This window comes from Myiozetetes cayanensis, unplaced genomic scaffold (genome assembly GCF_022539395.1).
Source record: "Myiozetetes cayanensis isolate MyiCay16 unplaced genomic scaffold, myiCay2020 scf4, whole genome shotgun sequence".
In the NCBI taxonomy this organism is placed as follows: Eukaryota; Metazoa; Chordata; class Aves; order Passeriformes; family Tyrannidae; genus Myiozetetes; species Myiozetetes cayanensis.
The window spans coordinates 20,899,030-20,914,708 of NW_026087631.1; the positions used below are offsets into that span (position 1 = coordinate 20,899,030).

Here is a 15,679-nt window from a genome sequence, read left to right on the forward strand (position 1 = left end):
CCTTGTGGCCTCATACGTGAAGGTTATTTGTCTGTAGAGATCTTTATTACATCTGTTAACATGGTTAGAACTGTGAATGACTCAAAGTGGATGCTGCAGTTTCACTACAGTATAAAACAAGAAAGAAAATAATTTGTTATCTTTAAGTGACACATACAAACATTTCAAGGTTCAAGTATTTTTTAAATTTTCCTTAGCCTAAAATTCTCCTGTGGGAGTTCGAAGGCTGTATAATGGATAAATGACATGTAGATAATTTTTAAAACTTGAAGAAGGACCAGAATGTTCCTACCTTTTTATATTTTTTCATCTAGAGATATTTTTCTGTGGAAAAACACATATCCAAACAGATTTTTATGCTTCTTCTCTCTAACAACAGTAGAAATCCCTATAATCATTCAGTCCAATGTTATGCACAACAGTTTTCTCCAGGAGAAAACAAATAAGAAATATTCTGAGTTGGTCAGTCCTGTTTTCGTTGTGTCTTTCATTCCGAAGGTGTGCGGATGCTGGACGGTGATGTGACGGATATGGTAGAAGCAAAGTCTCTGAGCCTTAATCCCCAGCACATTCACATTTACAGTGCCAGCTGGGGGCCTGATGACGACGGTAAGACTGTGGACGGACCTGCTTCTCTGGCACGTCAGGCCTTTGAAAACGGCATCAGAATGGTAAGTCAGCATTGGAGTGCATCTCCTGGATCTGCTCTCCTGTACAAATACAAGGGTACTTGTGCCCAGTATGTACAAGTGCAGAGCATAGGGAAAAGGAAAGGATTCTGAAGGAAAGAAGAAAACTTCCTTTGCATAAAGCTAAAAATGCATTTTCCTTTGATAGTGACCTGATAGTCAGTAAGTAACTGAATCTACTGCACATCTAGAGTAGCATCTGTGGTGTAAATGAAAATAAGTACAGGATACTTTGACAAAATCTTTTTTCTGATCTACAGAAAGTTTCAAGATCAATACTCTTAATTTATTATGTGTATAAATACATACTATATATTATATTTTTAAAATGGAACAGCAGCAGGAATTATCAAGAATTTTTAAGAGCATCTGAAAAGTAAATTATGCCATCTGGTTTAATTAGGAAAATCCAAGGTAGTGCTGAATAATAACTTTGAATAAAGTATAAGTAAATTGAATTATTAGTTTTAATTTATTATAGTTATTAAGTAAAAATGAAATTGATGCAAGAGCCACTGTTTTTTGTTGAGTTTGCTGAGAGACTGAGATCCATTTAAAAAATGTCTGGTTTATCTTAAGCACATATTATTCCAATTAACAGCTCACGCAGAGTGTTTTATAAGTATTATTATTTTGAAGTCTGCTGAGCTATTATGATTACTCCTTCCAAATCCTGCGGATAATAACAAAGATGACTGCATAGTTTTTCTATAGAGATACACAGAGACAATATATGCCTTGAATTGAAATAGAATAATCTATTTAAAGAAAGGCTACTGAGGATAAATGAGTTTTTTAAATGACAACCAAACACATAAGTTAAATATGCTTTAAAAATTCTGCCCAGAATCACGGTAAAGGAAGAGGAAACTAGTTTTTAAACCTGTCTCAAGTACCATGTTTTTCTGTCATCTTCAAGGGTATTTTGTTTAATTCTATTAAATTTGCATAGTTGAGTTCAAAGAGAAAGTTTAGGGACTCTACTATCAAACAATTTCTATGCAAATGCTAAACTCCCTTTATATCATGCTTTCAGCTGACAAGGTCCTTTCTTGAAAATAGTATGGCCATAAGGGCGGAAAATTCTAGAGGCTTGTGTTTTCAATACCAGTGCATTAGAAGTGTTAGACCTAATAATCTGAAGAAAAAATCCATTGTAATCATGCAGAACTTGCCTGAAAAAATATCTGATGAATGGTGGTCTATCCAGAATTAATATATTCACTATAACATTTCACCCTGTGTTCAAGAACAAACAGGCTCAGCATTGCAAAACATGATTATGGTTAAATCATGTAATGAGACTGTGCTGAGTCTGGGACAAAAGGGAGAACACAAAAGCCTTTCCTTGGTTCAGAAAGATAAAATCTTAAGTACTATTAGATTTTAAAATGTCTGTATCTCTCACAATCTATAAGTACTTGAGGGACTTGGTCTTGCTGATTCATGGCTCTGCAGTGCAGCATTCAGGCTAGTTCATTTGTATTCATACAAACAAGCTTGTTATTCTGGGATCAGTGTCAACATCACTTGGAGAGGAATGCATTTCAGATATTCAGACTTATTCTCTCACTGCTGTTTGGCAAAGACCTAATAGTCAAGTTTCTAGACGTGTGAACCCTGTGGATGTTTAATGTTGCAGGATTTCAAAAATCTAATAGCTCACCTCTCTAAACATTCGTTCTGTAGTACCTGTAAGAAAGTACAAATCAGCAACAGGGCAGATCATCCTTAATATAAACTAAGAGGGTGGAGAGGAGGGGAAATCCACATGGAAACTTCTGGCACAGGGACCTTCATCTTATTGCCGTGACGCCATTCTGTTAAGCAAGCTGGATGCAAGCCAAGATATTTGATGGACATTAATGACCAGATTCTGTGTGGCTGAACCTCTTGTGCAAACTCAGCTTGATGCCTTGCCTCCCATCATCACTGCCTCTTCTCATCTCTCTCGCTTCACCAACTTTGGCTGCAGAATGCGTTCAAAGTGCTTGCTGGGAGCAGAAAGGCTGTCTTACAATCAGTAAAGAAGCCTCCAATCCACCTGCAGGAGAGAGGAATTGAAACGAAAAAAAGGAAAGGAAAAATTAAGAAAAATACTTTCACATTTTATTATTCTTCTTGTTGTTATTAGTATTATTATTAATACTACTACTCCTACTACTGCTACCATATGGTTCTACTTCAAAAGCTGCAAGAGACTTCTCATTATTTTCAAGTGTCCAGAGAAAGGTGATACTCCCTGTCTTGTACCCCAGATGTTTCTGTTAAATTTATTTGTCTTGTCATCCTATCTTTTCATCATTCTGAGTAGGATGTGTTGCCTACACAAAGAGGAGTTACTCTGTTCTGCTTTGCCATATCTGTGTGTGTGCATATCTCATATGTATCATATGTAGATACGTTTTCTATGCACAAGACCTCTTGGACGTTCTCAGTTAGTTGGCAAAAAACTACTTGTTGAAGATCAATCAGAAGAACTAGTGCTGTGTTTGGGGACGATTTCAGAAGATATGTCCTCCAGTATGCTGATGTAACCTAGTGCTAGGTTATAAATGCTTCCTGGTATTTATCCATTATATGATTTGCATATATACTGTGTATCCTGATTGCATCTATCATATAAAGTCTGAACATGTGATGCTATTTTTACTTCAGCATACTGAGTTAAACTTTGTCAGCTGTATACTAGAGGTGGATGGTGGTTATAAACCATAATTTGAAAAAGTCCTATGACGTTTTAACATTGTATTTCTTCCATCTGATGTCACAAGACATAGCACCTTTGTCTTGAAATAGTATTCATAGTTCTAACATCTGTCATCTAGATCTGTCTTTCTCATAAGTCCAATCAGTAAAGTTTCATCCATTATTGCTTCATCAATATCTTTGTTTTCCTGATTCATCTGTTATTTTATGGTTTCTGTACATCTTTTTGTAAAGAGGTAGTCTTAACTGAAGTCTTATGTCCATGGCTGTGCAAGGCACTAACAACCATCACTATTGAAAATGTATAGCTTGTTACTCATCTAAGTTTCTTATTTTTCTTTCCACTTTTGCTGTATTTATGGTGCATCTTAACGGTGTTAAAAAACTCCACATGTAAGTAATTACAGATTTCGGCCAAGTGATCTCTTGGATAAGTTGGAACATAGGAATATAAGACAGGAAATGACCATGTAACTTTCTCTATTTTTGTTAGGAAACCATTTCACAGCCATCACTAATCTATTGGTTAGAGACTTTCTTCTAAGTTGCAACTGAGTTTACTCATGTGCAGTTTTCTGTCCATTTGTTCCTGGGCCTAAATTGTGCCTCAGTTTAATACCTTTGCTCCTTCCATTTTTGTTTCTGATATATTTCTAGAATAGTCTCCTTTCAGACTTCATTTTGTTGTGACAAACAAGCCACACTCGTTAGTCCCTTAAAAAACTAGGCAGTCCATTTTCTTGATCATCAGAGTAGTAGATCAGCAGAGTACTGCTTCTCCACATCTTCCAGCCTGAATTCTTGTCTTGAATGCAGGTGATTGCAATTACTAGAGTCACTAGATGCTCTTTCTTTTTTGTGTCAAAATCACCCAATAAGTTTGTTTCCCTGGCTCATCCTTGAAATACTCTACTCGTAACTTTTTTGAACTCCATGTTTGTCCAGCGGAGCCTATGTCATTTCAGGTACAATCATTTCCACTTCCACCTGTGGAATAATAATGTTCATTTTCTTTTGTTTACTTAGTAATTTCTTGTATGGCTTGTCGTGTTTTGCGGAAGCCAGATAGACTGGTTCTAATACATCCCTCTGCATAAAATAAGTTACTAGACAAAAACTTCACAGATTTATCTGAAATTCTAAAGCATGTGTTGCATTTCAATCTTTTTTTTTCCGTTAACACTGGTGCCTCTTACTATCCTTTAAAATCATTCTACAACTTTAACAGTAATGCTTTGTATATTCAGTTTCCTTCTGCTAGTGAGAATTTGCAAACCACACTTCATTCCTTTGGTTCTTTCTGAAACACATTCTGTTTTCTGTCATTTTTTTCAAGTGTGGATGCCATAGCTGGGCATGTAAGTTTTGGCATGCTCTATGCACGCTTCCCTATTCCATGGACAGATCCTACTGACCAATCCAGTAATCAGACTGTTTTAGGGTAGCTCATTGCCAGTCATCTTCCATGACCCTAAGTTCCCTTTCAGAGTCACCACTTTGCAACAGTTTGTCCACCTTCCTGTATGTCTTACCAATAAGCTTAGTTTCTAGGTCATACTACATTGCATTTGGCTGATACATGTATCTCAGGATGCCTTAATGACTTCTCAGATGTGGTTTATACTTGATATGATGTAGTTTCCTACAAACTGGGATTGCCCAGGGAAAATGAGGTTAGGTGATAACCTTAACATATAATTAAGCTAATAGTGGCAATCCTTTGTTTGTACAGTTAGCAACTTTCTGTATTCGGGCAAAGTAGAATTGGGTATATTGCCTTCCAGTACATGAAGTAATATTTAGGCTTAGTGGCGCCTGGATGATCTTTGATACTATGTACTTTATTTTGTTTTGGAAATAAGTAAACACAGCTAACCTTAAAATTGCTCTCCTTTGCTTGCTATGAAAAATGAACCTTTTCACAGACAGTCAGCATGTAGTGCAAAAAAAAAAAAAATGGCAGAAAAAAGAAAGAATGTATCAGAAACATTCTTACATTGCATTCAATGGAATATAAAAATTTGTAATGAGAGTTACAGGAAAATATATATCAAAATGTCCATTTTTCTTACAATATCACAAGGTGTACTGGAAACCAACACTATTTAGTTACCTCATCCCATCTCACACATGCATGGAAACTGTTGTAACAAGCCAGAATAGCATTGCTGGTTTTGGACTTGCCAAAAGTCTCTCTGGTTTTGTGTACCGAGCCTGAAACAGGTTGAACATAAAAAACCCACACACCATTCTTTTTGTGGGGTATATCCTAGTTTGGAAAACTAATACTGAAAAGCTTTGGCAAATGAGTCTCTTTCCATACACTACATACATTACAGAGAGTGCGTATTTGAAATATGAATCTAGTTTCTTTGTGTAAGCAAATCACATATCCACTGTACTCATATTTGAGCAACAGCAGTATCTACATCTTTCTGTGTGTCATGAGAAAAACTAGATTTCTGGAATGGAAATTGCTGGAAGTTTGATGTCAAGAGTTTTCTGTACAAAGAATTTAACATAAGTTTAAGGCACAAAACTGTGAGGGCAGTATTTTTCACAGTCTAAGTACATTGTTACTTCTTAAATGAATGCTGTAGGAGATGACCTTTACAAAGCTATAACTGCAGCCTTCAGTCTGCAGATGTAGAAGGGGAGCAGTAGCGTTTCCCCACTTATCTACTGAAAAGAGCTAAATTTGCAGAATATTTTAGATTCTTTTTGTGAAACCCCAGAAGTTGAACAGACATCTCTAAACCTGAGGTTTTGCATAAGGAGGCATCTGACATAAGTAGTGAAGCAACAGCTGTGTGGATCTGGTGGCCATGGGCTCCTTTCTAGAATGTTTAATCAGGTAGTAGTTTAAAGGCAATAAGAACTGCCCGAACCCACCTGATAGAATGGGTGTTTGTGTGTTACATCCATCTCATATCCAGTCCTCACACTGATGGCTTTCCTGTGCACTGCCTGTTAACCTTGGCTTCGCATGCAGAGACAATTTCAACTATCATTAACTAGGGACTCCTTATACAACAGAAATTTTGGAAAACCAAGTTCTTGCGTTATCACATTGTGTTTGCAATATACAGCTTGCTTTATCCCAGTAACAGTAGGAGCCCCTGGTGGTCTAGTGGTTAAGGGCGCGGCGCTGTCACCGCCGAGACCCGGGTTCGATTCCCGGTCAGGGCCACTCCCGGGCAGGTGGGGCTCGTTAGCCCTTAAAGGCAACCCACCTACGTCCTAAGGACCTCGCTGCCACCGTCCAAGCTCGCTTGGCCCCGGCAGATGAACCTTAGGATTAAAGGGTGGGCTCAGTTCCGCGCACACTGTGTCTCACCTAAAAAATCCAATGCGCAGGCTGGAAGGTGTAAAGACCTTCCCCGGATCTTCACTTGCGAAGACTGGCCATTATATTATAGCAATTATACTATGGAGAGAGAACTTGAAGCAGAACTGCGATTCCTGCAGTCCTGGAGCTGCCTCACTTTTGCTTAGTAAATGAGAAATTCGTTCCAGTGTTCCACGTGTTCAGATTTCAGGTTTCAGCCAGTTCTTTTGGTTACACTTCCAGCACTAATTATAGCTCTGTGGGGAATATCTTGTAGCTGTTGAGGCTGTCTTTCTATTGAAGAGTAAAGTAAAAAATACACAACATAAAGGCTACATATCGAATTGTTCCACTGATATATCCCAGTAATTATTGTGTTAATAGGTAGGTGCTTGTGGTAATTCAATATGGTATTTTTTTATACTCAGATTAAAATATTTTCCCACTTCAGTATTTCAAAGGTATCATATCCTATGACCTAATAAAATACATTTTTCCTTTTTTAACATGATTAATTGTTCTTTCATTTTCTTCTTTAAAAAGCTGGTTCAGAAATAGCCAAAACCTTACCTTTCTTAGCAACTACTTGCCTTTTCAACAATATAACTACTTTTTGTAAATAGTGATATAGTTTTGCATTTTATATATATATATATATGTATATATAATATGTATATATATTGCTGTGTTCCAGCAATAGGAAATACTTCTTTACTTCCTAGTTTCCCTAAGAGTAAAAACATGATTGCTAATATGAAAACATAGGTCTCATTTTTGGACATTCCCTCAAACGTTTATCTTTATTAGTACACATCTCTTTGGCTTATTACTCATTTCTTCATAGATACCATAGTTGTGCATTTTTAGTTATTTGATGCACAAACATGAATTTTTTCTGAGAGTGTGGATACCTCAACAGAATTAATGGCTTTAGAAATGTCTCCTTTTGTTCATAAATTTTTAGTTCTAATACCCAAGGAGACTGTTTTAAAAAAAAAAAAATTATCTGTTTGTCTGGCTTCTGGTAGCACTTCAGAATTGCTGGCATGGACTTTCAGCTTTGCATTATCTGTTTTGGAGAGATTCTTCCTTTGAAGTTCGGTACTGTGCAATCTACAGCAGAGTCTTTTAAGAGTGGTGTGCCAAACTACTTTTCATTTCCAGATTAGAGGTTAAATGAACTGGAGGAGCTAAATACAGCAGGGGCTAGGAGCTGCTATTTGTCAAAAGCAAAACACTGACACTCAACCACTTGGCAGCATTGTGTCTGTTCACAGGGCAGCAGCGTCCAGCTCCCAGGGAGTACAAAAATCTGGGAGCAAGTAGGTGATACCTCTCACAGGTGAATTTCTCAGGATGCTGTGATCCTTGGTGCCTTGCCCTACAGTGATTGTACTATGCTGAACCCAAAATCATGTCTTCGTAGTAGGTTTTTTAGGTCTCCAGAATACTGGCCTCTGTTTTGCACATTCAGTTATGAACATTTCCTCTTTAGGAATTAGTTTTTAAGGAAGAGGTCATACCATGGGCTACTTTTTCCAGTTTCCACTTCAGTATCGATTTCACTTCCTGGCAGTAGTTTTTGTTCTTGGAAACATTTAAGTAATTTTAGAATAGTATTGGGGAGAGTAGAGGAAATTGAATGTTTAGGCTCTAGGTGTGGATAGAGTGTCCCTCTTTTTCTCTGCATTTTATATTTTCATTATTTGTTTTCTGCCCATGGGTGTACAATTTCCAGCATATTAATGCCAAATTTTGTCTTCCTGGCTGCAACCCTTGTAAGTAATTACTGGAGGTCAGTGGTTCTGTCCTCTGCCTTTTCTACTCCTTTCTATTTTCTTCCTTGTCCCTTTGTAAATTTGATCACTTCTATTAAGACAGCAATTGACCTTGTGGATGGGGAGAGTTATTGGGGCATTTGATTCCTGGGCAGGAAGTAATCAGGATTCAAGGGTAGATTAAGGCAACTTGACTTGTAAAGCAGTGAACAAATGTAGAGTTTAAGTTATATGAAATACTGTGGTTAAAGTTTGTTCCACTGGCTCAAACTTCAACTTGTAAATAGAAACTGTTTTTATTAGATGGAAGCAACTTGAAAGTGTATGGGGCTGCTGGTTGTCTTTTAGATGAACATGTGAAGACCTCTACATTATAAAGGTTCCTGCCAGTACCACTACGGAATTCACTCATAAAGACATATGTAGTTTATATGTATACACATACACATACACACACACACACACACACTTGGAGTGTAGAGGGTGTACTTCTAATACTGTTGGAAGTTCTGCAGATGTCATTATGAACATGTTCATACTGGCTCTGATTCTTGGCAGACTTAACCCATCCATGCTGGTGAACTGGAAAAAAACCCAAAAAACTTTTGTATCACTTATCTGCTTGCAACCTGCTGACCAAGGAAAAGGAGGCACTAGCAGAAAAAAAAGCCAGAATGCCCCAAGATTGTTCTGTCATGCTTTTACAAGTTTAATTTCTGCCTTGGGACCTCTTTGTCAAGGGCCTGATGAGCCCATTTCATATAAGGTCAGCTGCCTGTTGAGCACATTGACTTTGCCCAGAAAATGCACTAGGAAAATTGGACTGTGGCTAGGTCAATAGCAAGCTGTAGTTGCCAGTGAAAAACTTTTTGCTTTGCATATTGGAACAGATGATTTTTTTTTTAATTATCTGGATCTTATGCAATTTCAGAAAGCAAGCAAAACAAAAGGGAATCATTTCACAGTGGTCTAATTGTTGCACTGACAAGCACAAGTGCAATGGGGAGTCCCTAGCTATCATTGCAAATGGAAGAGCAGAAACTACTCTATGCCTTGAGGAAGAGGCAATGTATTTTTAACATCATGGGACACAGTGAGCATACTTTGCTGAGCATCCATTCAGCCCTGGTCTGTGCCTCTTTTGTAATTCACTAATTCTTAGTTTTGCTCCAGGTCTACCAGTATGGTTTGTAAATGCACCTTTGCTTTAGAGTAGTAAATGATGCATGGCTTCTTGGCAGCTCAGGGCTTGACTTTTCATAGTGACACCCTTGGGCATCTGGCAAATGACAGATGACAGACTTAGATAAACAGTAAAAGCTACATAGTGCCTTGCATGTGTGTTTGTGTTAACTTTGTAACACAGTCCAAACATTGTTTAACTTCATTTGTTTAAAGGAGACCATTTGGGAATGACATAGAACAGGACAGCTGATGCTGTTGCTCTATTTACTTGTTTGGCATGGTTACTAGCAAGTTTTTATTTTCCTAAGCATGACCAGTGTTGCAGTATGCTTTTGGTATAGAAAAGTATGCTGAAGTTCTAATGTTGTTAAAGTGAACATGCTTCCAAAATGGTGATCGTAAGTCTTTGTGTAAACCTTTCTCCTTCCCAAGATCCCTTACCTGTATCTTTGGAATGTCTAAGAGATAACTGGAAGCTCATCTATTGGTTGTTAACCCTTTCTTGTAATTGGTTGGTTTGTAAGATCTCCTGAACTCCCAGTGGTCACTTTGTAATTCCCCCAAGAGCTATTTAAGCAATTACCAGAACAATAAAGCTCTGAATTCTCATTTCTTCTCTCTTGATTGTATTAGTTTTTCTGAATTTCCCATGGGGTATTGATTTGGCCAAATGTCATTACATAATACTGTTTTCAAGACATACGTGTGAAGAAACAAAAAAGTAAAAATCTGTAAAAATCTCCAAATAGCAGACACTTCTGAAAATTCAATTAAAAAGTGTTTATTGGAATATTTTGAATGTTCTGGAGGTAACAGTGTGGCTGTATGTATATATATGGTGTGTATATATATATATATTTTTTTTTTTTTTTTTTTTTTTTGGGGGGGTAGAGCATATGTAGGAGAAAGTTGGTTTTTAAGAGAGTAGGACCAGACAGAAATCTGTACATGACTCTGAAACAGATATAAGAATTGATGGGCAAGCCAAAAATTACCATTTCCATTGAGGAGACAGAAGATGAAAGCAAATAATTGCATACTACTGGGAAGCGTGATCAAATATCAAGAGGTAATGGGATGGAACCAAAACAAAACCAGTAAAAATCAAGGAGGATCACATCAAAAAGTAATGAACCAATGTATTATTAGGGTAATCCTCCATCCTATTCCCCACAAACATCCAGAGAGGTCTATCTTCTGTCTCCCTCACCTGTTGGTGTAATAAATTGGTGAATATGCATGAAATAATTTTTCCATTTGCCCTTCCTTTAGTCTGTCTGAGCAAATGTTTTCAGAATGGAGGTGTGAGATTAGCAAAGGGGTATGACCTGCTTGTAAAATGAGAGAAAAGTGGTTCATAAGAGTCCCATGCTTTTGCAGATCACATCCCACTGGCTTTGGAAGGCTCAGATTTGGACCCTACTAGCTGGAAAAAGCAGGGAGAACCCCAGATGGAAAGGGGGTTTTGATTTGATAAGAGTTCATAATGTTGGGAAATAGAGCTGTAACACTTCATCAAGGTTGTCTTAAAAAAAAAAAAAAAGAAAAAAATGCAAAAAAAGTGTTGCTATTTTGCATCTTTTTTTGGTGCAGTAGCCAAGACTAACTCAAGGAAATAAAAAACAATTAAATATTCAGATTGATTTTGTCTGGAGAATGTGGATGTCATAGTATGTATAACTTGGCATTTTGGGATTTTTTTCACTGTTTGAATTGTTTTTTTCATGAAAATTTACATTTTAGAGACATAACCTTATGTAAATATTAACCAGGAGAAGTTGCTATTTACCTTATTTTGCTGGAGACAAGAATCTCTCCAGGTATTATACTTCCACTAACCTCACAAATTATCTCCATGATATTTGAAAAGTTGTGGCAGTCAGATGAAGGCCCATGTGACTGGAAAAAGGGAAACACTGTACCCATCTTTAAAAAGGGCAGGAAGGAGGACTCTTGGAACTACCAGCCTGTCAACCTCAACCTCTGTGCCTGAGAAGATTTGGAACAGATCCTCCTAGAAGCAAAGCTAAGGACGGGGAGATGATTCATGACAACCAACATGGTTTCACTAAGGGCGAGTCCTGTCTGACCAACCTAGTGACCACCTATGACTACAGCAGGGGACAAAGGAAGGATTACAGATGTCATTTACCAGGACTTCTGTAAAACCTTTGGCCTGGTCCCCCAGAGCATCCTTCCCTCTAGACTGGAGACAAATGGATTTGGCGACTGGACTGTTAGATGGATAAGAAGGTGGTTGGACAGTCACATCCAGAGGATAGTGGTCAACAACTCAGAGTCATGATAGACATCAGTGACAAGTGGTGTTCCTCAGGGGTCCGTATATATTGTTATTGTTGTAGTGTTATTCAGTATCTTCATTATAAGACATAAATGGAGGGATCAAGTGCAACCTTCAGCATATGTGCAAATGGCACCAAGCTGAGTGGTACGGTTGAAACACCTGAAGGACCGGATACCATCCAGAGGGACTGGACAAGCTCAAGAAATGGACCAATGGGAATGCCATGAGGTTTAATAAGACCAATTGCAAGGTGCTGCATCTGGGTCAGGGTGCAGCATGTCAGTACAGACTGGGGGAGGAACAGATTGAAAGCAGCCCTGCTAAGAAGGACTTGGGGGTACAGGTGGATGAGAGGCTTGACATGAGCCACCAGTGTGCACTTGCAGCCCAGAAAACCAACAATATCCTGGGCTGCATAAACAGCAGTGTGGCCAGCAGGTCAAGAGAGGTGATTCTATTCCTCTCCTCCACTCTAATGAAGCCCCACCTGGAGTGCTTTATCCAGCTCTAGGTCCCCAGCACAGGAAGGACACTGGCCTGTTGGAGCAAGTCCAAGGCAAAGGCCACCAAGCTGATTAGAGGGATGAAGCACATCCTCTCTGAGGAAAAGCTGAGAAAATTGGTTTCGTTCAATCTGAAAAAGAGGAGGTGACCTAATTGCAGCCTGAAGGGAATGAAGAGAGACTTTTTACAGGAGCATATAGTGACAGGACAAGGTGGAATGGCTTCAAACTGAAAGAGAGTAGGTTTAGATTAAGTATAAGAAAAAATTCTTTACTGTGAGGGAGGTAAAGCTCTGAACAGGTAGTCCAGAGAAGTTGTGGACATCCCGTCCATGGAAGTGTTCAAGGCCAGAATGGATAGGGCTCTGAACAACCTGGTCTAGTGAGAGGTGTCTTTGGCCTCTGGAGAGGGGCTGGGACCAGAAGATCTTTAATATCCTTTAGTGGAGACCTTAATAATAGATTAATAAATTCATCTGTGTTTGAGAACTTGAGCCTGGACTGTGAAGTGTGACAGTTTTTTGTCTTACATTAATGTAGGTTCAGTTATGCTCAGCACACAAAGCCCTAGCAAAACCCCTCTGAGCATTTAGATTGAATGAATCTTTGATTTGTGCAGAAAGTTGTTTTATGCTATATTTTATCATAAAACATATATGTTTTATGCTATATTTTATCCAAAAGCAAGGCAGAGGCAACATGATGAGTTGCAAGCACATGAGGTATAGGTGAGAGTGTTAGCATACTTGCAGATGTATCATGCTTTGCAAGAGTGTCTTGTAAGAAAGGGTGACACTATTTAGCTTAATCAAAAATACCTTAGTGCTGATAATTAATCATACAGTTACATGAATCTGAATTTCATTCCTTGGCATGAAATATGTAAATATAACTAAGGAAAAACCCAACTAACCATGTATCAATTCTCATATATCAATAGTACATGTTACTGATTGCCTTCACTCTTCATGTCAATACCTGTGTAAGAGTATTAGCACCACTAAAATGTTTTGATTCATTTGGACACTATATAACTTTGTATATTAAGAAAATGTCAAGGGGAGGTACCTACTTTACATTATGAATATGCCTAATTAACTTTTCCAGCTAGTCATATGTTTGAAATAACATGCTGAACTAATGATCTAGTGCTTCATTAGAATAGATTTATAGGAATTATTTTTCTCCATATTTGTTTATATGTTGTGTTGTGCATTTAGCAGTCATAATGGACTGGGTGGGTTGGACTAGGTACTTGAAGTCCCTTCCCACCTCAGGTTTTCTATGATTCTGTGATTCATAGTGTGTGTGAAAAAATGGTACTGTGATTCACAGTATATAATGTTACCTGAAAAATACTTAGTGCCTCAGGCAACCCAAGAAGAAACAGCTGAGAACATCCTTATAAATAAGAAGTATCGTACATTATGAAGAGGTTTTGTTTCAAGTATGTTATTTATTTTCCTCTTTGCAACACAGTATGATATTCTAATCTGAGTTTTCAGCACCTCTTTTTTGGTACATTGGGATAGCATAGATGCAGACCAACAAGCAAAGACTGTATAAAAGTTGCTTGTAAAGCTGTGTTCATACCACTCATTTTCTGAATTTTTCTGATCTCTGATTCTGAACTCTGCTAAATCCTGTTTTGATTTCAGATTCTTCTCAGTGAAATTGCTTATTTTCTTTTTCTCATGAGATGCCTTTGGGGGGGAAAAGACCTATCTATTAAGCAGCTGAGAGGGAAAAGAATTATTGATCAAATCTTTCTTACTGTTTCCAAACAGGGTCGAAGAGGCTTAGGTTCGGTTTTTGTTTGGGCATCTGGAAATGGTGGAAGAAGTCGAGACCACTGCTCCTGTGATGGCTACACCAATAGCATCTACACTATTTCAATAAGCAGCACAGCTGAAAGTGGGAAGAAGCCGTGGTATCTGGAAGAATGTGCATCCACACTGGCTACAACATACAGCAGCGGGGAATCCTATGACAGGAAAATAGTATGGGGTTTAATTATTTTCTTTAATGTGTATGTGTATGTGTTTTGTTTGTGTTTGTCAGTGACTTTGGAGGGAGAGAGAGAAAGAGAAATAATTTGTAATAATATCCTCCATTTTTTTTAAATCCAGTTTTTTAATTCCAGTAGTTTTCAGATTTTATGCACATGATATTAACAGTTTGTGTACATACCCCTCTATTTTCTCAGATTTCATGTGATCCAGCATCATTCTTCTTTTACATTCAGTGATTGTAAATTACTCATACTGCTGTCTATTCTGGCAAAAATATATTGTAAGGAAAATTAAACTCAGTGCTCATCTTTCCTGTGTTATTCCGCATCTCACTCCTAAGCAGCCAGCATCCATTTTCCCTAATGTACTCATCTTTGCTGGAAAATGGCAAATTGTTTTAATTCTTTTTGATAATCTGTTGATACCATTAGTATTTGTACACTGTATCTGCCTTTGCAAAATGAGCTCATTCAATATACTTTCCAGTATTCAACATACTAAACTTTTTAATGTTCTAAAACCTTGTAATGAGGTAAATGGGGTTTGCTAAAGTTTACCTCTTCCCTGTTTATTTATTCTAGTGTTTAACTTACAGAACTAATTACTTTAGAAGATTGAGGGACTTGAAGGGGTTTTTTTTCCCCATAGGTTTTCTTAAGTACTCATCCAGCATTGCCTTTTATCTGATCCTTAGCAGATTTCTCTCTTGATGTCAGTGAAGAGTTAAAAATATTTGCCACTATATTTTGTTAATACTGTTTGCCTTGTCTTTCAAGGATTCTGGATGCTGGCCATCTGTTCTTGGATCCTTCCTTATTTTCAGATTATCTAATTTTTGTTTTAAACTTGTTCTGAGGTACTTCTTCATTCCAGTAATTTTTCTGTTCATTACTTGCTTCTCTTCACTGAAATCTTATCTCTGTCTTCCTGGCACATTATTTATTCTCCCTGATAAATAATAATAATAAAAAAAAATTTACTGTGTCTCCTGGGAGTTCTCACTTCTGTGATTAAATTCCCTTCACATGTTTAAATGTTAATAATACAGTATAAGGTGAACTAATGTGATTGGCTTCCTCCACCCTGAGCTCTTACTTAGCCGGGTCTGTAGGACTTCCCTGAATCTGTCAAATCCAGCAATTGTTGTCAACTCCACAATAATTTTCACAA

At 37.7% G+C, this 15,679-nt stretch overlaps 1 protein-coding gene across 3 annotated transcripts in view; it reads left to right on the forward strand.

Annotated features, from left to right (window-relative positions):
- Positions 1-15,679, forward strand: part of PCSK5 (proprotein convertase subtilisin/kexin type 5) — a 233,342-nt gene that overhangs the window by 95,009 nt on the left and 122,654 nt on the right. For all 3 annotated transcript variants that reach the window (XM_050329291.1, XM_050329293.1, XM_050329292.1), the window contains exons 7-8: positions 499-671; positions 14,285-14,497. In XM_050329291.1, the coding sequence (XP_050185248.1) occupies positions 499-671; positions 14,285-14,497 (386 nt within the window). The remainder of the gene's footprint in view (positions 1-498; positions 672-14,284; positions 14,498-15,679) is intronic.